This window comes from Oratosquilla oratoria, chromosome 23 (genome assembly GCF_046742065.1).
Source record: "Oratosquilla oratoria isolate Oo_2021 chromosome 23, ASM4674206v1, whole genome shotgun sequence".
Classification (NCBI taxonomy): Eukaryota; Metazoa; Arthropoda; class Malacostraca; order Stomatopoda; family Squillidae; genus Oratosquilla; species Oratosquilla oratoria.
This window is the reverse complement of record NC_134799.1, coordinates 4,877,373-4,899,255: the sequence shown is the minus strand read 5'-3', so window position 1 is coordinate 4,899,255 and position 21,883 is coordinate 4,877,373. Positions and strand designations below refer to the sequence as shown.

Genomic DNA, 21,883 nt, shown 5'->3' with positions numbered 1-21,883 from the left:
AAAGGTATTGGGATCCTTCAGAAGTTTACAGGCCCCTCTTTGGTCTCATACCTGTCAGACATGGATATTGTGCACATATGCACCCATGAAACTCATGCTTAATGGTACCAATTTTGACATAGATGTTGAAACTTAATTTTTGGAATGTTAGGTGAATGAGTAAATTGTACAGTTTTCTATAGTGTCTTTATAGTACCACTCCTCGTTTAACGACGACAATTGGGACCAGCGTTGCCGTCGTTAACCGAATTGGTCGTTAAGCGAAAGTGTATACATATACGTACATGTACTGTATGTACAATGTCCAGCAATACATGTATCTTTATTTTCGTGTATTTTCCCTCTTTTATACAGTACATTAAAGCTTTATTTACTGTTTATTTACGGTGGTTAGGTTCCTGAAATTACCGTATATGACCAAATCCGCGTATGCTGACATTCCATATTAGATACCGGGGTATTTTTTTAGTTTCGACCATGGGTGCAATATAGCAATAGAAAATTAATTATTAATTTTGTAAATTAAAATGTATCAACGTAATATGCTAATGAACGAAGTCGGTAGCATAGGATCAGGACGCCATCTTGTCGTCTGTCAATTGACGGCCTCGGTACTTCCGACTATATCGCCAGGTATATTTTTTTGAAGGAATGTTATGGTGCGGAGATACATGCATTCCTTCAAGCTGCAATAACTTTGTATACCCCGCAAGCTGAGATAGTGGTTGAAAAGCCCGCCAACGTCTCTCACAACGACGACAACGAGGACGAGCCAGATGACATTTAATTTGCAAGTTAGGTTAGTTTAGGTTAGATGAATTTATCAACCTTTCATTTCTTCAATGTCGGAATCTATCATAACAAACATGGTGTACCATTCTTCCGACATGACTTCGTTACTTACGAAATCTGTTTTCGCATTTTTTTAAATTTCCGCTCACAAAATTGTATATTACGTTGATGCATTATAATTTACAAAATTAATGATTCATTTTCTATTGCTATATTGCGCTCATGGTCGAAACTAGAAATTTACCAATACCGGTATATACTGTACCCCAGGTAGTTTGTGCAGCTTGCAGGATGGTAATGTAGACCTAAGCTTCAGAACACTTTACCTCACAGCTAATATCCACTGTACAAGTTCATTTATAACGTAATACAAATTTGCCTCAGCCAACTTAATTATCGTACACGACGTCGTAACTTCGGGAGATTTACGTTAAAGGAATATTGGTCTGTCATAAAGCCCGTCGTAACTCCGCGTCGTTGCTAACCGAGTAGGTCGTTAAACGAGGAGTGGTTAATATATGATTTGCATTGCTATTCCCAAAGGATCAAATGAAGTTGTGCTTTTCTTTAATGTTATTCTTTTCTCTTTTCAGGTGTTTGGTAGCCAGTAAATTAGCCTGTAGCTGGAGTAAATGTGCATCACAAAATTTTCAGGCAAAATTTGGATCTTCACTGTCCAGTTTTGTGAAAGTGAAGCAGGCAGTGTTGGTTACCAGCATACAGCCCCAACACAAACATTTCTCCATAAGTTACCCATGTTTGATTTCAAAGCATAGAAAGTATGCAAAAGTTAGAAAAAAGAATAGTATCAATAGTGAACATCTTTTTCAAGAGGGTAGAGTAGACATCAGTGTATTAGATACTGGTTACACAATAAACTTGAGAGCATTGCAATTGAAGATGGATGTGAGTATGTTGAAACCACCAAAATCAGTACAGGGAATGACAGAACTGGATAGAAACCAGTTTCAGAAAACAATAGAGGTCCCATACTTTATTGTAGAAAATGAGAAGATTGGTATGGCATTGAAGCATTTGAAAAAGGTGTTACTGAAAATGGACAAGTTAAAACCAGTGCAAGATGTTGAAAATGAAACGGTGCGACACATTCTTTTAAATCCTTTACTTGTGAGTCGATGGGATGATATTGCAGAAGCTGTTACTGCTCTTGATGTAAATACAGAAGAGGGGTTACCTCATCAGAAAATAACTCTGAGATATGAGAACTGGAAACCTGATGACATTTTAACCGCTGTTTTGCCTGAAGATCAAGAGGGAGCCACAAGCTACTCTAGAATTGGGCACATGATTCACCTTAACCTTAGGGATCATTTGCTACCTTTCAGATTCCTTATTGGTCAGGTTATGTTGGACAAGGTTCCTGGTATCACTATGGTTGTCAATAAGACCAATGTAATTGATAACACTTTCCGTAATTTCAGCATGGAAGTTGTGGCAGGGGAAGGAGATACAGTTTCAACTGTAAAAGAAAATGGGAGGACATTCCAGTTTGATTTTGCTAAAGTGTATTGGAATCCACGGTTAAGTACAGAACATGAAAGGATAGTGAACAAATTAAAAGATGGTGATGTGTTATACGATGTAATGGCAGGTGTAGGGCCCTTTACAATCCCAGCAGCTAGGAAAAAGTGTAGAGTTGTTGCTAATGACCTCAACCCAGATTCATTTAAATGGCTGAACACAAATTGCAAAATCAACAAGGTTAATGATAGAGTTTTGTGTCACAATGTAGATGGAAAAGAATTCATTAGAACCCAGTTAAAAGAGGACTTATTACAAGTATGGAATGACCGGGATTTCAATGGTAACATACACATCACCATGAACTTGCCTGCTATGGCAGTAGAATTCCTCCCATCATTTGTTGATCTCATCAGTGAAGAAGATATTCCTAAATGCATAAAGAAAATTGAAAGTTTGATATTGCCAACAGTCCATGTTTACATGTTCTGTCCAGAGGCAAAAGAGTCTGTGGCAATACAAATGGTAGCAGAACAACTTGGGTGTATACAAGAGGGGAACCAAAACAGTGACAAAAGGACTTATAGTAGCATAGAGGATATAAAACCGTATATTAAAGAAGTAGTTAATGTAAGAAGTGTGGCACCAAATAAGGTTATGATGAGAGTGAGTATGTGTTTACCCCTAGAATTACTTTGTCAGTCAGTACCAGATATATATAATGTGAAGAGATTGAAAAAGGAAGACTGTAGTTGACACTTGTAAAATATAAATCTAAAAGATACTTTTTGAATTGTCATAATACCACTGTCCTTTTGATCCAAATTATTGGAATCAAGCACATCCTAGGCTAATTGCTGTCAGCCAGGTAGTACTGTAAGCTGTGACTTCCTTTATGCATCTACAACCTACCTGTTGCTCCTCAGAAGAAATTCACGCATATACGCATTTACGCAAATATACATGTACGCATATACACATTTATGCAAATAAGCATATAAGTTTTTACGCATATACGCAATTACACATATACGCCACATATATATTTCATATATGTTATGTATATTATATACGCCATATGTTATATATATAATTATATATTATGTATATTATATATATGGCTTATGTTATATATTTCATATATATGGCGCATATGCGTAAATGGGTATATACGCATATACGTATGTACGCATTTACACATATACGTTATATATATGTCATGTATATTATATATGCCATATGTTGTATATATATATATATATATATATATATATATATGTGTGTGTGTGTTATGTATATTATATATATGGCGTGTTATATATATTATATATATATCGTGTTGTATATTTCATATATATGGCACATAAGCGTAAATGGGTATGTATGCATTTACGTATATATACAGATACGCATTTACGCATATACGCATACACTCATATATGTATACGCATATACGCCATATATAATATATATTATATACGCCATATATATAATATACACCATATGTATAATATACACCATATGTATAATATACTCCATATATATATAATATACAATTATAAGCATATACAATTATACGCATATACGTATTTACACATTTATGAATATACGCATATATATATAAAATATACGCATATATAACATACGACATATATATAATATATATAACATACGCCATATATATAATATAACATACGCCATATATATAATATATATAACACACGCTATATATATATGATGTATATAACATACGCCATATATATGATATATATACGCCATATATATAATATATATAACATACTCCATATATATAACATGCGCCATATATATATATATATATAATATGTATATATATATATGTATATATATATATATATATATATATATATATATACAATTATACAATATAAACAATTAGTGTATATTGCATATATTATGTATATTGCGTATATTATGTATATTGCGTATATTATGCATATTGCGTATATTATGGGTAAAAGTAAGGTGATGAGATGTAGAAGGGGTGAAAGTGGCAGTAGACTGGAAGTGAACATTAAGGGAGAGCGACTGGAGGAAGTGGATAGTTTTAGATACTTGGGTGCAAGTGTAGCAGGAAAAGGTGGAGTGAAGGTGGAGGTAGAATGTAGATTGAGAGAAGCGAGTAAATGCCTTGGTGGTTTAAAGAGTGTAATGAGAAATAGACATTTGGGAATGGATGCGAAGAGGAGACTGTATGAAGGAGTGATTGTGCCAACAGCACTGTATGGGGCAGAAACGTGGAACATAAGAGAAGAAGAGAGAAGGAGTTTGAATGTGTTTGAGATGAGGTGTCTGAGAAGTATGGTGGGGGTTACTAGGCTAGATAGAGTGAGAAATGAGGAGGTGAGGAGGAGAACAGGGGTGAAAAAGGATTTGGGAGATAGGGTTGATGAAAGAATATTAGGATGGTTTGGACACATGGAAAGAATGAGTAAAGAAAGACTAGTAAAAGAGGTATGGAAGGCAGATGTGGAGGGAGTGAACATGAGGGGACGTCCTAGGATGAGGTGGATGGATGGGGTGAAGGGGGCTTTGGGGAAGAGGGGAATGTCTGTTGAGGAAGGAAGGGAGAGGACGGAAGACAGAGGTGAGTGGAGAATGGTTGTATATGGATGATGTTGTGACTGCATGGGGAGAAATGGGCGGGGGGGTGGGGGGTGGGGTAGTGTGTGTGAGTGAGTTTTGACGCAGCCCGAAGGGATTTCTCCCCGTCCTCTCCTTATATGCAAGGGGGGACGGAGAGGGGGGGTCGCCGATTAAATGAAGCGGCCTTGCTGTGGATGTGCTGTGTCCTGCGACACTGCTTCTGACCCAGGGCGGTGGGCAGGGTGCAGGGATGACCCGTCATCCAGGAGGTGCTCAGATGAGAGGAAGGGTGGGAGGGGTGTGGAGTGTATTTAGGGATGAAATGGGTGGGAGTGTTTTTATGCCTTTCCCTTTTTGGCTACCTCCCTTGGAAGGGGGAAAAAGCCTTGGTATATGTATGTATGTATGTATGTATATTGCGTATATTATGTATATTACGTATATTATATATATATTAAATATATGTCGTCTATTATATATATATGGCGTATATTATATATATGGTGCATATTATACATATATATATGGCATATATCATATAAGTGGCGTATATTGTATATATGGCGTATATTATATATATTTTATATACGGCGTATATTATATGTATATGGCGTATGTTATATATATTATATAGCGTATATTGTATATATTATATACATGATGTATATTATATATATGGCGTATATTATATATATATATATATATATATGGCATATATATGGTGTATATTGCGTATATGGTTATATATATGACGTATATTATATATATATGGCGTATATTGAGTATATGTATATTGCGTATATTATGTATATTGCGTACATGCGTATATTATATGGCGTATATTATATTATATATATGGTGTATATTATATATATGGCGTATATTATGTATATTATATATTATATGTATATTATATATAATGTCTTTCTCTATCCTCCTATTTTTTCTTCTTTCCCTTTTCTCGGACCTCAAGATTTGGCCACAATCCATGGGATTTTTTTTTTTTTTTTTTTTTTTTTTTTGTCACAATTTTGAAAAAAGGAGGCCAAGTGTGTTTCACTATGGAGAGGAAGCTTGAGCCTCAATTTTGTATACACTTCCCGGAGTCCAGGAACCAGCTATCCACTTGGAGGGGCCCTGGGCATGTCTTATGCTCAGGCATGGTGTGGTCAAATTGTTGGCTCTTGGAATTTGGCCAAAATCAATACTTTTGGGGGTCATTTTGGCGTATACAGCGTATATTATATAATGTATATGGTGTATGTTATATATATTATATAGCGTATATTGTATATATTATATACATGACGTATATTATATATATGTTGTATATTATATATATATATATGTATATTGCGTATATGGCGTGTATTATATATATGGCGTATATTATATATATTATATATATGGCGTATATTGAGTATATTATGTATATTGCGTACATGCGTATATTATATTATATATATGGCGTATATTATGTATATTATATATTATATGTATATCATATATAATGTCTTTCTCTATCCTCCTATTTTTTCTTCTTTCCCTTTTCTCAGACCTCAAGATTTGGCCACAATCCATGGGATTTTTTTTTTTTTTAAGTCACAATTTTGAAAAAATGAGACCAAGTGTGTTTCACTATGGAGAGGAAGCTTGAGCCTCAATTTTGTATACACTTCCCGGAGTCCAGGAACCAGCTATCTACTTGGAGGGGCCTTGGGCATGTCTTATGCTCAGGCATGGTGTGGTCAAATTGTTGGCTCTTGGAATTTGGCCAAAATCAACAGGTAAGGTCTTTGGAATACTTTTGGGGGTCATTTTGGTGACTTGCTCCAATTTGGCCATGCTTTAGCCCACAGGCTGGGAGGCACGAGGGTGGGAAGCTTCTACATATTTCACTTGGGAATTGATCTGGCTAAAGGTGTAACCTGAAGAGGTAACATGCAATAGCACATATGCAGTAAAGAACCCTCTAACCCTTATAAAGGGACTGGATACACCCTCCCAAAACCCATTCATCATCCCCGTTGTAGCACATTGTGAATAAAGATGTTCCCAGCCACATCGCGTAGGTCATAAGCAATGCAGTAAGACACAACACCTCAGTAGGGCCTGACACCTGAAGCTGGTTTATTCTCCTCCCCCCATCAACTTGAAACCTGGACAAGGACATCCCTTTAAGCCACATCATTTCTTCATTCATTTAGAACCACTCTCCATTCACTCCTTGCTTGATAGACATTATTGTTGCATCCATTGCTCCTTTATAGTTTTCCTTTTAAGTTCAGTCTTGTCCATTTCTTCTTTTCCCTCAAATAATCTCCTTGCATGTATCCTGAAATATCTATTTCTTATAACACTCTTCATTCCAGACATATACTTGTTTCCTCTGTTCCATAGGAAAGAAATATCAGCAAACCAATGTCCATAACAACCAATAATTCTTTATAGTATAAATCCACCATTACATGCGCTACAAATATACTTAAAATCCTTTATTTCCTCCAAACTCACATCCAATCCACCACCATCTCTCATTGTATGTCTGGCCTTACCTTTGCCCACATTTGTTCTCAGTTTTCTCTTCCTTTCATGCACCCCTTCAGTTTGCTACCAATTGCTTCAGTCTCTCTTCTCAGAAACAATCACAAATGCAGCATCATCCACAAACAACTGGCTCACATCACACAGCAGAGGAAGGAAAAAAAAAAATCCTCAACTATAGCTGGGCTAGATCCATGTGCTTGGCTACAGCTACTTACCTTGAGAGGCTCTGAGCAAGAATCATTGATATGAATTGTGGTTAAATCAGCCTTGAGATTAATGTTTTATGGCCAATTGAGGTTGGCAAATTTGATCACAAGTTGCCCCAGTGTGTGTGTCTGTAAGTAGCTCGGCTTTAGCTAGTATTGGCTGACCTAAAAGTTTTTAACTTTTTTGGTGGATGGTTTTGATGACCCTCCAGGACCTATCTGGTCATGGTGCTCCCTGCTGAGATGTCAATAGCATAAATCCATTTGGGGCCTCTCTTCTAGCTTGGGCCCCTTGGTTCCAGCTACCTGTCTTAGGGCATGACTTTTGTCATGGCAAGTTGACGTCAAATCAATTGACCACAAGATTTGTGAGAGGTTATTTTTCCAGTCATCACATTTATTTATCATTTTGTCAATAAAATTCTTATGGTAAAGGATTAGGTTTACTTTAGAAGTCATCACTGGATACAAGTTTCTAAAGTTAACAAATTTATTTATTTCCCAATCTGGGACAAATTACTTTTAGGCTTTCAGGTTACTTTCATTGGTTCTAGGAAACAATGAAAGGAACCTGGTAGTGGTGATCCTGCAATATGGACATCAGAAAACCTCCTGCTCATCTTCAAACCCAATCATTTGGAGGTTAATGCCACTAAGTCCCTGGACCGGACCTAAGATCTTTCTCTCAAAATGAACTGACATCCTTCTATTATTCCCCTCCTACTACCATAAACTGGTTACATAGAAATTGACCCACACTAACCCAACACAATAGTACAAAGTTTATTCCTAGAGAGATCTAGGGGAAGGCCCAAGGACTTCTGTAAGCCACTGTAATTCTGCAGTTAATAACTTGATCAACAATTAATTAATATTAGCATACATCATATGCATTAATTTACAACAATCTGTAAGAGATTCTTACACAATACTTTTAGGTAGTAAAGTCCTTTTCTGATAATATAACTGTATTTCTTTAAGTCTGAATAAATATCATTCAATGAACAACTGCATGTATAGTACACCATAACAAGAATTTACATTACCAGAAACCTTTGATTTCCCTGGTATCTTAAGACCTAGGCCAGCAGGCCTATTGCCTAAAACTGGTGATGTTATGTATCACCTTACATATTAAAGATGTCAGACATGCTACAATAATTCTTGCACTAACCAGAGTGCCGCTGATATTGGTAAATACTTTCTTGGAAACATATATATACATACATTCTGATAGGTATGAGAGGTGCAGATGGTAAATACAACTGTTTCAGGTGTTTACCTTCACCTCTCTTTCATATATATATATAAAATGCTCAAAGCTGTCGTCTGTAGTTCTTGGTACTGATACCCAGAACATAACCTTATAAAATACATGTGCATAAATTGAAATGTTACAATTCTATTGAGCAATGTCTTAATGAAAATTGTACATCTGGTATAATCCCTATTTCAACCTATTAGAGCTACTAAGCATTATACCTAACAAATAAAATATATAACACAGACATGCACAATAACACCAAAAGATGGCTGGCCAATTATCTGGCAGGTAGGAATGCTTACGTGTCATATAATGGCCAATCATCGCACATCAGAAACATTAAGAATGGAGTACCACAGGGCTCAGTTCTATCCCCCACATTATTTAATCTATACATGCATGACTTACCCACGCCAGACACCTCAGAAATACAAATCTCTTCCTACGCAGACGACATAACAATCACATGCACACATCGTAACACAGACAAAGCTGCAGAAATAATCCAGCCTTACCTTGACACACTCAACACATGGTTCATCACAAACAGACTCAAAATAGCTCCAACCAAATCTACAGCAACACTTCTCACCAACTGGACAAAAGAACACAAATACATACCTCATCTCTACATCAACAACACTCTAATACCACACACAAACACACCGAAAATTCTCGGTGTAACATACGATACATCCATGTCTTTCAAACAACACCTCACAAACATAAAAAACAAATGCACACCTAGACTTAACGCACTCAAGTCAATCACTGGAACAACATTTGGACAAAACAAAGAAACTAATATAACAATATACAAACAATGCATACGCTCAGTGATGAATTATGCGAGTCCTGCATGGGCTCCTAATCTCAGTGAGACACACCACAACACCCTTCAAATCATACAAAACAAAGCCCTAAAAACAATTACAGGCTGCACAAATACATCACCTACAGACCATTTACACCATGAAACAAAAGTCCTCAAAGTCAAGGACCACCTCGACATGAGAGGCACACAAACACTTGCTGCAGCCACCACAAACACATCACACCCGCTACACTACATAGCAGAACACCCACACACACCAAGAAACATTAAAACTACACCCATAGACCTTTATTACACACAGATACTCTCTTCTCTTCCTCCACAACCACCAAATACCAGCCTCCGGAAACATATTCATAATCATATCAATCACCGCTCCATTAACACACTGAAAGACAACACACTGCTACATGCCAGACCCCCTGATATCCACCCTTCTGAATCCTCTCTCCCACGTAAGGACAGAGTCCACTTGGCCAGACTGCGATGCGGTCACCACCCAGCACTTCTAAGCTACCAGAAGAGGCTGGACGACCGTGTTGTGAACAGCTGCCCAGGATGTAACACTTCACCCCATACCATACAACACATAATGGAAGACTGCATTATACACAATCATGCACGCAAACAACACAACATACACTCTATAAAGGATTTGTGGGAAAACCCAGTTTCGGCTGTGGCCTTCCTTGGGGAGACGGGACTGCTCGGACAGACAGTCTAGGGAACGACAACAACAACAACAACAACTAAGCATTATACAAGATTTTATTTCTATTTATCATCACTTTTTTTTTTTTTTTATTAGAAAAGGGTACATACATACCCCAAGTGGTCTCTTCCTCCATATAAGGGAGGGAGGGAGGTAGCCAGTCAAGGCATCCATCCATCCCACACTCATTTGTTTTCCCCTTTATTTTAGGTCCTTGTAAATGAAGAGCCAGCCCTCAACCCTAACCCCCACTGCCTGGGTCAGAGGCAATACAGCATCTCCAGAGCAGATCCCAACAACCAAAGTTTGTTTACCCCTACTGCTTCATTACATGGTGACCTTCCACATCAACTCATGAGTGAAAGTCATTGAACGCCTAATACTTCAACTTGTCACACCACACATTCCCCTTGCTGACTCACAACACGGTTTTAGACCACTACACTCCACAAACACTCTTCTGATAAACCTCACACAAAGAATTTTAGATGGCATCAATTCAGATAGGCCCCACCACAGAACACTTCTTATAACATTAGACATTAGTAAAGCTTTTGATGATATGCCCCGCCACAACCTAACAAATAAAATATATAACACAGACATGCACAATAACACCAAAAGATGGCTGGCCAATTATCTGGCAGGTAGGAATGCTTATGTGTCATATAATGGCCAATCATCGCACATCAGAAACATAAAGAATGGAGTACCACAGGGCTCTGTTCTATCCCCCACAATCTTTAATCTATACATGGATGACTTACCCACACCAGACACCTCAGAAATACAAATCTCTTCCTATGCAGACGACATAACAATCACATGCACACATCGTAACACAGACAAAGCTGCAGAAATAATCCAGCCATACCTTGATACACTCAACACATGTCATCACAAACAGACTCAAAATAGCTCCAACCAAATCTACAGCAACACTTCTTACCAACTGGACAAAAGAACACAAATACATACCTCGTCTCTATATCAACAACACTCTAATACCACACACAAACACACCAAAAATTCTTGGTGTAACATACGATACATCCATGTACCAAGCCCTCTACACTCCCTCCTCTCCTGATATCACCTTCTGCTCCCCCTGCCTAACCCCAACAACATCATGGAGAGTGGTCGGAACCCTTGGTTCTGACCACCTTCCAATCATCATCACCACCAAAACAAGATGCACCCCAGTTGGCCACAGACACACATACACCAATTACAAGAGAGCTAACTGGGAAGCTTTTACTAAAGAGACAGAACAACATTTTGAAACACTTAACAGTACACCAATCAAACATAAACAATGCTGTGCACACTTTTAATACAATCATACAAAACGCAGACAAGAGATACATCCCTAGAGGCAACAGAAAATCACACAACCCCAACTTCACACCAGAAATCCAAGACCTCATCAGACAACGTGACACACTTAAACATGATACCCCCACACCTATCCCTCAAAACATAGCAGACCAAATACAAACACTAAACACTGTGATTGCTAATAAAATACACAAACAAAAAACACAAAATTGGCAAAACTTTATCAATGCACTTGATCACAAAACAAACACCAGCAAATTGTACAAAACACACAGCATTACACTATCCAACAGTAACACTACACGCTGTCATGCAGCAATAATCACAACAACAGATAATCTACCCTCAAACAGACAACAAGCAAACGCACTCATACGTCATTTTGCACAGACAAGCCATCTCACTTCTCACCCTGACGACCGACGCACCATTTGACGTAAGAAAGACTTCCCCACAGACTCAGACTATACACCCTTCATAGACAGTCAGACAAAACTCATAATACATAATCTCAAGCACTCATCTGCCTGTGGCCCTGATAACATAAGCAACATCCACCTAAAACACATTGGACCACAAGGTATACACGCACTCACAAACATTGCAAACTACAGCTATTCACACAACACTATACCTGACATCTGGAAGCATGGTAAAATAATCACCATTCCAAAACCGAACAAAGACCCAACAATCCCAACATCGCACCGCCCAATCACACTTCTCTGCACCCCCTCTAAAGTCATTGAACGCCTAATACTTAAACTTGTCACACCACATATTCCCCTTGCTGACTCACAACACGGTTTTAGGCCACTACACTCCACAAACACTCTTCTGATAAACCTCACACAAAGAATTTTAGAATGGCATCAATTCAGATAGGCCCCACCACAGAACACTTCTCATAACATTAGACATTAGTAAAGCTTTTGATGCTATCCCCCGCCACAACCTAACAAATAAAATATATAACACAGACATGCACAATAACACCAAAAGATGGCTGGCCAATTATCTGGCAGGTAGGAATGCTTACGTGTCATATAATGGCCAATCATCGCACATCAGAAACATTAAGAATGGAGTACCACAGGGCTCAGTTCTATCCCCCACACTATTTAATCTATACATGCATGACTTACCCACACCAGACAACTCAGAAATACAAATCTCTTCCTACGCAGACGACATAACAATTACATGCACACATCGTAACACAGACAAAGCTGCAGAAATAATCCAGCCATACCTTGATACACTCAACACATGGTTCATCACAAACAGACTCAAAATAGCTCCAACCAAATCTACAGCAACACTTCTCACCAACTGGACAATAGAACACAAATATATACCTCATCTCTACATCAACAACACTCTAATACCACACACAAACACACCGAAAATTCTTGGTGTAACATACGATACATCCATGTCTTTCAAACAACACATCACAAACATAAAAAACAAATGCACACCTAGACTTATCGCACTTAAGTCAATCACTGGAACGACATTTGGACAAAACAAAGAAACTAATACAACAATATACAAACAATGCATACGCTCAGTGTTGAATTATGCGAGTCCTGCATGGGCTCCTAATCTCAGTGAGACACACCACAACACCCTTCAAATCATACAAAACAAACCCCTAAAAACAATTACAGGCTGCACAAATACAACACCAACAGACCATTTACACCATGAAACAAAAGTCCTCAAAGTCAAGGACCACCTTGACATGAGAGGCACACAAACACTTGCTGCAGCCACCACAAACACATCACACCCACTACACTACATAGCAGAACACCCACACACACCAAGAAACATTAAAACAACACCCAAAGACCTTTATTACACACAAATACTCTCTTCTCTTCCTCCACAACCACCAAATACCAGCCTCCGGAAACATATTCATAATCATATCACTCACCGCTCCATTAACACACTGAAAGACAAGACACTGCTGCATGCCAGACCCCCTGATATCCACCCTTATGAATCCTCTCTCCCACGAAAGGACAGAGTCCACTTGGCCAGACTGCGGTGCGCCCACCACCCAGCACTTCTAAGCTACCAGAAGAGGCTGGATGACCGCATTGTGAACAGCTGCCCAGGTTGTAACACTTCACCCCATACCATACAACACATAATGGAAGACTGCATTATACACAATCATGCACGCAAACAACACAACATATTTGCGTGCATGATTGTGTATAATGCAACGTCTACGTCGTGGGACCACCCCCCAACCCCAAGAGTTGGGGGCCAATCAGCAGCAACCACCCCTGGCCATCAGCTCTACGCAGATGGCACCGATCCCCAAAGAGGAGCTACGCCTACCTGGGGGAGTACCACAATCCTTTTTTCCAACATACAATGTTACGTTTTTTCTGCACTGAGGGGTGATTTTCCGGCGATCACCCCTCTTCTTCTACTTTTAGCCGGAGATGTAGAGAGCAATCCTGGGACCACCACAAAATACACATGCCCAACATGCTCTAAACCCATTACTTCGAGCAGACAGACAAAGGGCTCAGTTCAGTGTAATATGTGCAAAAACTGGGCCCACCTCACTTGTACAACACTTGCTGACACAAACCAATACACAAACACTTGGACATGTTCTACCTGCCCTCCAGTAACCCCACTCCCACCTCCCCAACCACAGCCAACACCCTTACCCACTCCCAATTTCCCTTTGCCCTTACCCCCGATTAGTACTCCCCTTCCTTTGTCCCCGATCTCTCCTTTCCCCCCCTCTGACCCAGATCCTACACCTTCCCCACTACCACCCCAACCTCAACCCCAAACGGCAACATACAACACATACAAAACACACAACATCAACATATTACAACACAACATTGACGGTATTAACACTAAAAAACATGAACTTGAACACTTTCTTAAACAACACAACATACACATTGCGATTTTACAAGAAACAAAACTAAGACACTCACACAAAACACCATCATTTCATAATTACACCACCATCAGACAAGACCGGACTGACGGCAATGGCGGTGGACTCATCACCCTGATCCACCACTCCATCTGTTTTGTGGACACAAGTGCCACAACCAAAATTCTCCTCCCTACCACAGATAACACAACAGAAACCCAATCCATTCGAATCCGCACAGGCAACAATTCAACACTGACAATAGTTAACATGTACATTCCCCCCCAATCATCCCCCACAGTTCCAAACACCTTCAGACCTCAACTTAGCCAACTAACCTCAATCCCCGACCTGATCATGGGTGGTGACTTCAACGCCAAGTCGTCTGCCTGGTATGTCGACAACCCTGACACAGACAGAGGGCTTGATATACAGACTCAATTCGACTCATTGACTATCATTAACAACACGCATAATCATACACATAAGAACATACCAAGCCCTCTACACTCCCTCCTCTCCTGATATCACCTTTTGCTCCCCCTGCCTAACCCCAACAACATCATGGAGAGTGGTCGGAGCCCTTGGCTCTGACCACCTTCCAATCATCACCACCAAAACAAGATGCACCCCAGCTGGCCACAGACACACTTACACCAATTACAAGAGAGCTAACTGGGAAGCTTTTACTGAAGAGACAGAACAACATTTTGAAACACTTAACAGTACACCAATCACAAACATAAACAATGCTGTGCACGCTTTTAATACAATCATACAAAACGCAGACAAGAGATATATCCCTAGAGGCAACAGAAAATCACACAACCCCAACTTCACACCAGAAATCCAAAGCCTTATCAGACAACGTGACACACTTAAACACGATACCCCCACACCTATCCCTCAAAACATAGCAGACCAAATACAAACACTAAACACTGTGATTGCCAATAAAATACATGAACAAAAAACACAAAATTGGCAAAACTTTATCAATACACTTGATCACAAAACAAACACCAGCAAATTGTACAAAACACTCAACAGCATTACACTATCCAACACTAACACTACACGCTCTCGCGCAGCAATAATCACAACAACAGATAATCTACCCTCAAACAGACAACAAGCAAACGCACTCATATGTCATTTTGCACAGACGAGCCATCTTACATCTCACCCTGACGACCGACGCACCATTCGACGTAAGAAAGACTTCCCCACAGACTCAGACTATATATACACCCTTCATAGACGGTCAGACAAAACTCATAATGCATAATCTCAAGCACTCATCTGCCTGTGGCCCTGATAACATAAGCAACATCCACCTAAAACACATTGGACCACAAGGTATACACGCACTCACAAACATTGCAAACTACAGCTATTCACACAACACTATACCTGACATCTGGAAGCATGGTAAAATAATCACCATTCCAAAACCGAACAAAGACCCAACAATCCCAACATTGCACCGCCCAATCACACTTCTCTGCACCCCCTCTAAAGTCATTGAACGCCTAATACTTAAACTTGTCACACCATATATTCCCCTTGCTGACTCACAACACGGTTTTAGGCCACTACACTCCACAAACACTCTTCTGACAAACCTCACACAAAGAATTTTAGATGGCATCAATTCAGATAGGCCCCCGCCACAACCTAACAAATAAAATATATAACACAGACATGCACAATAACACCAAAAGATGGCTGGCCAATTATCTGGCAGGCAGGAATGCTCATGTGTCATATAATGGCCAATCATCGCACATCAGAAACATTAAGAACGGAGTACCACAGGGCTCAGTTCTATCCCCCACATTATTTAATCTATACATGCATGACTTACCCACACCAGACACCTCAGAAATACAAATCTCTTCCTACGCAGATGACATAACAATCACATGCACACATCGTAACACAAAGCTGCAGAAATAATCCAGCCTTACCTTGACACACTCAACACATGGTTCATCACAAACAGACTCAAAATAGCTCCAACCAAATCTACAGCAACACTTCTCACCAACTGGACAAAAGAACACAAATACATACCTCATCTCTACATCAACAACACTCTAATACCACACACAAACACACCGAAAATTCTTGGTGTAACATACGATACATCCATGTCTTTCAAACAACACCTCACAAACATAAAAAACAAATGCACACCTAGACTTAACGCACTTAACCACTTCAATACGGGACTTAAATCTCGCGGGCAGCAGCCAATGCCAGCCGTACGACGTAACGAAATAATATTCGCATCATAAAATATAGTCGCCGCTTATATCGATCGTTCTCTCTTTCACCCGCGAATTTTGAAAACCACAGAGAATGGGATTAAGGGCGCATTTGGGAGAATGTAAAAACACAGGGGCGACTACAATAAATATAATCAAGACGCCGATATGGCAGCGTCGCGAATCCACTTGCTCCTCATGACGCCTACGTGTGCGGCACCGTATGGAAGGGGTTAAGTCAATCACTGGAACAACATTTGGACAAAACAAAGAAACTAATATAACAATATACAAACAATGCATACGCTCAGTGATGAATTATGCGAGTCCTGCATGGGCTCCTAATCTCAGTGACACACACCACAACACCCTTCAAATCATACAAAACAAAGCCCTAAAAACAATTACAGGCTGCACAAATACAACACCTACAGACCATTTACACCATGAAACAAAAGTCCTCAAAGTCAAGGACCACCTCGACATGAGAGGCACACAAACACTTGCTGCAGCCACCACAAACACATCACACCCGCTACACTACATAGCAGAACACCCACACACACCAAGAAACATTAAAACTACACCCAAAGACCTTTATTACACACAGATACTCTCTTCTCTTCCTCCACAACCACCAAATACCAGCCTCCGGAAACATATTCATAATCATATCACTCACCGCTCCATTAACACACTGAAAGACAAGACACTGCTGCATGCCAGACCCCCTGATATCCACCTTCTGAATCCTCTCTCCCATGAAAGGACAGAGTCCACTTGGCCAGACTGCTACCAGAAGAGGCTGGACGACCGTGTTGTGAACAGCTGCCCAGGATGCAACACTTCACCCCATACCATACAACACATAATGGAAGACTGCATTATACACAATCATGCACGCAAACAACACAACATACACTCTATAAAGGATTTGTGGGAAAACCCAGTTTCGGCTGTGGCCTTCCTTGGGGAGACGGGACTGCTCGGACAGACAGTCTAGGGAACGACAACAACAACACAACATACACTCTATAAAGGATTTGTGGGAAAACCCAGTTTTGGCTGTAGCATTCCTTGGGGAGACGGGACTGCTTGGACAGACAGTCTAGGGAACGACAACAACAACAACACACTGCTGCATGCCAGATCCCCTGATATCCACCCTTCTGAATCTTCTCTCCCACGAAAGGACAGAGTCCACCTGGCCAGACTGCGGTGTGCCCACCACCCAGCACTTCTAAGTTACCAGAAGAGGCTGGATGACCGCATTGTGAACAGCTGCCCAGGATGTAACACTTCACCCCATACCATACAACACATAATGGAACACTGCATTACACACAATCATGCACGCAAACAACACAACATACACTCTATAAAGGATTTGTGGGAAAACCCAGTTTCGGCTGTGGCATTCCTTGGGGAGACGGGACTGCTCAGACAGACAGTCTAGGGAACGACAACAACAACTCATGAATGATTAAAGAAGACAAGGAGAAATACCTTTGTCTACTGCCCTCTTCCTTCTCTACTAAAAAAATATTCACCTTTAACCTAAGGCCCCTCTCACCCTGTCCATCCATCCTTGGTCTTAAGGGCCCTTAAGTTCATTACATTCTCCTCTGTTCTCCATACTCTTTTTGCTACTATTTCTTTACTCAGTCTTTCCATATGCCTAAACTGTCCAATTATTCTTTGATCAACCCTTCCTGCCTTCCCTTTCTATCCCTGTTCTGCCTTACCTCCTTTCTCACACAATCTCTGTAACACCTCACACACATTTAAATTCCTTCTTTCTGTCTCATGGTGTCATAGGTACAACCACTTCATTTTGTGTCCATCCCTAGTTACCTATTTTTCTTGACACTTTTCATCTCCTCTCCGGTACATTTGACCCTAATTATTTGAAACTCCATTTCCTTAGCCTCTCTTACCTCCAACTTACTGCCTTGTACATCTCATCACCTCACATTTTCCCAAATTTACTTTCAACTTTCTCCTTACACATGCCCTCACAAATCAGTCATGCTTAGACCCTCCTCTGACCCAACAAAAAACTGGCTCACCTCCCACCACCTTCACTAACCATTTCCAATCCCCTGCCCAACACCCTCACATTTACCTCCTGTACCACCCCATCCATGTACATGTTGAACACAACCCTGATGCAGCCCTACTCTTTGCCACCTCAACAAGGCACAGGAAATGGTAACCCTGAGAAACCTTGGAACAAGTTCTAGATACTATGTACCTAACGTCTCTTTGTAAAAATAATGTTGAACTGTGTCAATACTGTTAGAAACATGTTAATATTACAATGCTAGATACCTATTCTCCTGATACTGGTAATTTTATAAATGCAAATATATACAGTGAGTCCTCCTTATACGGTAATTCTTTATCCGGTAAATTCAGTTACAATATTTGGCAATTACTACCCTCGATTCTATTTACAGTAAGAAAAATTCAAACATACGGTATCCGCTCGTGTTTTGTTTACACCGTACTGCAGTGCCACCACACCGTGCGGCCACCACAACAATCAGTCTCTTCCTGCGTTCGGTATACGGTAATTTAAATTTGTGGTAAGGTTTTCAGGAATGCATATGTACCGTATAATGAGGACTTACTGTACCTGTATACCAAGGGCCTCTTCTCCCATATAAGGGAGGTAGCGAGCCAAGGTACACACCCATCCACCACCTATTTCATGCTCCTCGTATATGAAGGGTCAATCTTGCCACCAGCCCGCTGCCTGGGTCAGATGCAATAGAAGAAATTATCAAAACTAAAATTTGAGCCAGTAAAATGCCTCTAATCCAATGATGACCACAAATTTTGTGGTTTATGCAATTAGGGTGTGACCATTAAGGGGGCTAGGATTCTCTTCATTAACCCAGTCAGCCCAATAATGTCCCTTACAGATTTTGTTCAAGTTGTACCATATTAATCCATTTAAACAAAATTGAATTCTGGGTTCCAAAGGACTCCAAGATATCTTTATTCAACCCCTCAACCTAATGGCATAATTATCATCACGAGGCAATTCTACTCAGCTTGAGGCAGGTCCCTGATTAACCATTTTGATGCATTTTATGACTTAGCTACCTGTTCAAGCACCTACCAACAAAATTTTCTATCCAACTTTCTGCAGACCTATCTCCACTTTTTTTTTTTTTTTTTTTTTTTTACTGGATTTTAAGACTTTCATCATTTAAGTTAGTTGCTTCAAGAGTTAAAGCTAATTTTCATAAATCTCTCTCATCCTTGGCAGATTTTGTTGAGGCTGAAAAAGTTAGGGAAATGTCTCAACCCTTTAGACCAAGAGATTGACTTTGCAGGTTTCTTGCTGATGACATGATTATCTTCAGAAGTAATCAGGTTTCCATTAACTTCAACCGTGGTCTAGAAACTGCAATTCCAAAACACTGTATCACGAAGATGTCTTCTTGAACTGAAAAGGAATTAAAGAAAGTATAAGAACATTTAATAACAAAATTTATCAATCTGCTACCTTAGGCCTTTTCCTGAAGTTGACCTGCATCCCCAAAGTATTCAACAGTGAACCCAACGATGCCTCACAGATCTGAAGAAATAATACTGTACTAGTATCTGTATTGTGTGAATATATGGAAGTGTAGGATTATATATTCCATGTCTAATGTGTCGTGTACGAGTAGAGATCTTAATTCAATGGAACAAAACACAATGATATGCCATAGAAACTCACCTGATCATACAGCCGGTGTAAAGAATCCCAAAAAACGAGGTTGAGGAAACTGTGTGGTCCAATCCTAAAGTAAATGGCAGACCAACCCTTGTAGAAGCCTCGCACACCCTCTGTCTTTAGCATTTTCAAAGTACAGTCAACAATACCACTGTAGAGCACACCTTTGCCGTGTTTATCTACACCTGGAATTACATGTAAACATTGGCATAATATTGTTAACATACTGATGCACATACAATTATACGCATATACAATTCTATGCATATACGCAATATACGCCATATATCTGTTGCCCCTGGTCTCTTTTGCAGGAAACCCATAGCTCCCAGGTAGCCAGTAATGGGCTCTGGGAGGGCCCATAATTTACTCAGGGAAGAAATATGTTGCTGTCTAGGGAAGATCAGAGTGTGAATGTACTGTGTGATACAGGTGGAAGGTTGTACATGTTTGAGTAGTATGCTGCTGTTTTTACATTCTGCTGTTGGCGTTTGTGTGATGTAATGAGATGTATGGGTGATTAGGGTTTTAGCAAAGGATTATGTACCTATCATTTTCATGTGATATTGTATGGGAAGAATTTTAGTTTCAGTGTGCAGGTGTGTTGGATGTGTTATTTTCCTTAGTGTCTTACTCTGTACTGTTTTCAAGGGCTTTCTCTCCTTTCCCTTCCCAGGGAGGAAGTCAAAAGGAATATAACCACTCCCACCCATTCCACTCCAATCCACCACCCTTTCCTCCCTCTTGTCTTAGTGTTTAAATAAGAAGTAAAATGGGGGTTACAAAGATCGATAGCCCAAAAAATGTGGAGATGAAGCAAAAATGGGGCTGGAAAGAGAGCAGGTGGATAGCGTAGGGATGGTTTGATCACGTGGAAAGAACGAGTAAGAAAGACTGGCAAAAAGAGTGTGGAAAGAGGTTGAAGGAGAGAATTTGAGTGAAAGATCAAGACTGATGTGGATGGATGAAGATTGGATGTAAGAGGTCTGCCAACCAAGGAAGGGAAAGGTCAAAGGTAGGTGTGCATGAAGAGTGGAAGAAGGATGAAGAAATAAGGCCTAGAGGGATTTCTTGTCTGTTTTGTTGAGTGAATGATAGGATTGGGGGGGGTCACCATGTAATGAAGCTGTGGGGGTAAACCAGCTTTGGCTGTCAGGTC

General features: G+C 39.9%; 3 protein-coding genes across 8 annotated transcripts in view; 2 read left to right on the top strand and 1 right to left on the bottom strand.

Annotated features, from left to right (window-relative positions):
* Positions 1-1,485: 1,485 nt before the first annotated feature.
* On the top strand, positions 1,486-3,058 carry LOC143037906 (tRNA (guanine(37)-N(1))-methyltransferase). The gene has a single exon (XM_076206561.1). The coding sequence runs from the start codon at positions 1,693-1,695 to the stop codon at positions 3,028-3,030; it is 1,338 nt and encodes a 445-aa protein (XP_076062676.1). The 5' UTR covers positions 1,486-1,692; the 3' UTR covers positions 3,031-3,058.
* Positions 3,059-6,357: 3,299 nt separating this feature from the next.
* Positions 6,358-21,883, top strand: part of LOC143037903 (uncharacterized) — a 17,158-nt gene continuing 1,632 nt past the window's right edge. The window contains exons 1-3 of one of the 5 annotated variants that reach the window (XM_076206557.1): positions 6,365-6,686; positions 10,674-10,767; positions 20,272-20,408. In XM_076206557.1, the coding sequence (XP_076062672.1) occupies positions 6,540-6,686; positions 10,674-10,767; positions 20,272-20,330 (300 nt within the window). In that variant the 5' untranslated portion in view covers positions 6,365-6,539 and the 3' untranslated portion in view covers positions 20,331-20,408. Of the gene's footprint in view, positions 6,687-10,673; positions 19,903-20,271; positions 20,409-21,883 lie in introns of those variants that run through there. The other 4 variants (XM_076206556.1, XM_076206554.1, XM_076206553.1 and 1 more) reach the window with 4 other exon arrangements.
* The window catches only part of LOC143037905 (solute carrier family 25 member 35-like), a 25,142-nt gene continuing 23,422 nt past the window's right edge, over positions 20,164-21,883 (bottom strand). For both annotated transcript variants that reach the window (XM_076206559.1, XM_076206560.1), the window contains exons 7-8: positions 20,728-20,909; positions 20,164-20,451 (exon numbers count right to left, since the gene is read on the bottom strand). In XM_076206559.1, coding sequence (XP_076062674.1) covers positions 20,431-20,451; positions 20,728-20,909 — 203 coding nt within the window. In that variant the 3' untranslated portion in view covers positions 20,164-20,430. The remainder of the gene's footprint in view (positions 20,452-20,727; positions 20,910-21,883) is intronic.